This window comes from Malus domestica, chromosome 07 (genome assembly GCF_042453785.1).
Source record: "Malus domestica chromosome 07, GDT2T_hap1".
Lineage (NCBI taxonomy): Eukaryota > Viridiplantae > Streptophyta > Magnoliopsida > Rosales > Rosaceae > Malus > Malus domestica.
Genome location: NC_091667.1, coordinates 32348792 through 32352801, shown reverse-complemented (window position 1 = coordinate 32352801; position 4010 = coordinate 32348792). Strand labels below are relative to the sequence as shown.

General features: G+C 38.9%; 1 protein-coding gene across 1 annotated transcript; it reads left to right on the top strand.

Annotated features, from left to right (window-relative positions):
• The first annotated feature begins 284 nt into the window (after window positions 1-284).
• LOC103440078 (QWRF motif-containing protein 7-like) lies at window positions 285-2025 on the top strand. Its single transcript, XM_029104955.2, has 5 exons — window positions 285-932; window positions 1282-1518; window positions 1604-1693; window positions 1810-1905; window positions 2014-2025. The coding sequence occupies exons 1-5, from the start codon at window positions 285-287 to the stop codon at window positions 2023-2025; spliced, it is 1083 nt and encodes a 360-aa protein (XP_028960788.2).
• The last annotated feature ends 1985 nt before the right edge of the window (window positions 2026-4010 follow it).

Sequence of the window (4010 nt, the reverse complement as noted above, 5' to 3'; positions counted from 1 at the left end):
GTTGGTGGGAACATTCTTATGTATTCCAAGAGTACTATCCGATATTTCGAGTATTTTAAATTTTAAATTTTTGTTTAAAATATAAAAATTAAGATTTAATGATTCTTGAAGGTTGGTGAGTACATACTGACCAACATGACCTGATGAATTAATTAAACTCTATTTTGCATGCTGAATCCCAACGTGCGACCAACTTCCCTCAACATCCATGCTTCTTAAATATTAATCAAAGTCATCACTTCAGTTAGTCCCAGAAATTAGTTCTTGAGATGGAAAACACATACATGTCACGCAGGCAGCAGCAGCAATCCAGCCCTCGACTTCTCAGAAGCAGAAGTGGAACTTCTTCGACCCCGACCCTAACCCTACCGCAAAACGTTTCACGTTCATGCACTACCACGCCAAACAACAGCCAAAGATTCACCAGCCCCAAGCGCTCGAAATCCACCGTGAAATCAAGAACCAATAAGAATCACGAGGAAGAGAAAGTACATGCACTCAAGCAAAAGAAGGGTGGCCAAGAAGATATCATTGGACAACAAGGTACTAATAATTTAGGTATAAATACGAGTTTTGCTAAGTTGCAGCGAGGGAGTACTAGTCCTAGTCCAAGTCCACGCCCTAGAAAATCAGTGTCCATGCCGTCTCCGCCGTCTCCTTCAGCATGGGCTTTGTCCCCGGGACGGTCTTTGCCGCGCAAGGTGGCACCGGATCCCCCAGCGGCGGCGCCTTCGACAAGGGCAGCCAGGGTTAAGTCTAGTGGTGGCGGGGTTGGTGGGGTTTTAAAGTATTTTAGGCTGCAGAAGAAAGTGCCGCCGGTACAAGAGGAGGACTTCCACCGGTTTCCCCTTTTGCATAATAGGCTGCTGCAGTGGAGGTTTGCAAACGCCAGAGCTGAGGCTGCCAAGCTTGATGCACAGAGAATTTCACAGGTACTAATTAAATGTACATGCTCAATTACTATATTCCCCCCAAGGTGTTTGTAAATTACTATTTTCTTCATGATGTTCCTATGACCCAGTTCACCCCTTAAACATTGTTGTTGTTACCCACTTTTTTTCATGCCGTTAATTTCCCGTCAAATATACCGTCCAAAATGTTGTCCGAGGCATGAACGGAGTCCGATATTGTGCTTATTTGTTTTCAAGTGAGAGTCGAATGTAACGAGCTTTGTTTGTGCCACACTAACACTTAAGTATTATCCGAACACACTTTTGAGGGGTAATAGAGTAAATGAGGCCTACTAGTTAACTGGTGCACCATGTAAATTTTATTTTTCAGGATAAATTATTTAGTGTGTGGCTTAGAACATTGAAAGTGAGAAAGTTCATCCTAGACAAAAGAATACAAGTGCAAAAGCTCAAGCATGAGATTAAGGTGTACCAGATTTTGAACCCACAAATTTTCCTACTGAATGAATGGGGAAAATTGGATAAAAAAAATCAAGAATCCATCAGCAGGTTGGTGAGAAAATTGTCAGGAATGTCAAACACAATCCCTTTGGTCAATGATGCTAAGGTATAAGTTCAACTCTCTCTTTTAGTCGGGATAGTTTGTCCGCTCGTTACACTTAGGTGTGAATCTCTCTTTCCGTATATCACAGACAGATGTGGCATCTGTATATGAAGCCATGACCTCGGCCATGGCTGCGATGGAAGATAATTTAGGAATGGTCTCTAAACTGCTGCCGGAGGTTAGTTCCTCTTTATACAGTTAATTAAAGTAGAAAAAAACGTAATTTAGTTTGGTATCTTCCATTGTATCATTATTTGTATATAATTGAGTTCTAATTCGGATGATTTTCTTCAGCTGGAAAAAGTGCTTTACATGGTTACGGAGCTTTTAATCTCACAGAAACAACAGAGAGACTTGGAGAGTAATTTAGCCTTGGTTTCTGCACTTGCGGTGAGTCGTATTATCTTGCTGTCAAGCTCACGCAATTTTATGAGTTATATATGAAATAGATTGATGACATCACTTTTTTTACATAATTTTTTACACATATTTTTATAGCCTACTTTGTAATGTTTTTCAACAATCTGGTCCGTCTATTTTTAAGATTTTTCCTCATGATTCATGTACCACAAAAAATCACCAAAATCTGCAACCATATGACCATTGCTTTAAGAGTTTAGGGTGTTTTTAGAGAATAATATTTGTTCATTTTCTTCACTACAGATAAATATCTTAATCACCTTAAATTTGTCTAATTTTTTCAAATATAATCTATGAACTATCTAAAAGATAGACAATTTGGAACGTTAAAATAATTACATACTGGGCCTCACAAAAACATGTGCCAAAAGTTATGTAAAAATAAAAAAGGATGGCACGGATGCGCCACATATATATATATATAACCGTAGCAAAATCATTTTCAGTAACTGAATTTCCAAATAGGGATTATTACTCAAATTTACATAATTAATTAAGGAAAAAAAACTTAAGCACAGATACCTCCGACCATGTCTTTTGTAGGGTACCTCCCAGAAATGCACGATAGTTTTCTGAATTTGATAATTTATTTTGAATAAAATTTTGCAAATTAAACATATTTTTAGAGGTAAATAATTAATTGGAAGTTGCTAATTGATCTTGTCTTCTATTAACAGGAGGAGGAGGCAAGTCTAAGAGCACATCTCATCCAATTGGAATCAATGTACTTCTTGCCCCCAACAAATTCTTATAAATATGATCAATGAAAAGGTCATCTTCTACTTAGATGATCCTTCGATCGTTGTGCTCATCTTCATTTACCTCCAATGTGATCTTTTATGGCATCAATTCTTGTTCAATAGTAGGACATACTAGAGAAAAAAAAAAGTTGTCCCGACGTGCATACCGCACTTTCCTGTAACAAACATCACGTTTTATCCTGATGTGGACACTGGCGGATCCATTAAGGGGCAAGGGGGGTCAGCTGACCCCCCGAACTTGGATGAACGTCCATAGATACATTAGGTGCTGACTCTCCGAACTTCGATGAATGTCCATGGATACCTTGAGTGCTGCCCTTTTGAAGATTAAAGTTGGCTTCATACATGCCCTCCAGCCAACTTCAGGCCTACCAAAACCCGATGAATGTCTATGAATACTTGGGGTGCTGCCCCTTGCATACATTAACAAGTGTGTAGTATGCATTTCCAAATGACTTCAGGTCTACCAAGACTTGATGAAATGATGATATGCATGCCATTTCTAGTATAAAAAAAGTTGTGCACAATATGCATGCTATTTCTAGAATAAAAAAATTTTGCGCGCTGCGCGCGCTATTCTTACTGACTCCCCTAATATTATTTCCTAGATCCGCCACTGGATGTGGATATCCTTTTGTTCCTATAACAAACATCGTATGTTGTCCAGTGTGCATACCGACATTTTCCGTACTACATATAAGATGATCTTGGTCCATGCATGTATGAAAATCTTGAACCTAGTTGAACCCATTGCTTATTTGGTACTTTCATCCTTTCGATTGAAGTTTTATTTTTATTTTATCAGGTTATATATGCCATGCTTAATTATTCAATAGCCTAAGCTCCGCGGGAAAAAGAGTGTATGCATCCATAGGCCCAATAGGCTTGAAAATTCGGCCAATTCAGTGCTCTCATTTTTCTGTATCATTCGAACTTAAGACCTCTTCTAATATTGAAAAGAGTGATAAAACGAGCTTGTTCTTACCTTTGTTACATAATCTAATTAGCCTTAATAGCAAGTAATTTTCTGATCCAAAACAATTCAAAGTAACTTCAAAGAAAAACAGTAGTTGGTCACTGAGGCAGAGAAGAATCCAAGTTTTGGTGCCCAGCTATATAATTCTATGGGCAGTTAAACCCTTCAACAAAATGGTAGTTTACCGCCATAACTCAGTTCTCGGGATGTAGATGGACATTTGACACTCCCCCATTGTAACTCCATCTGTCACATCCCGGGCTATACTCCCCGGTAGCACTATATTGTCCGCTTTGGGCCCCGATCACGCCCTCACGGTTTTGTTTTTGGGAACTCAC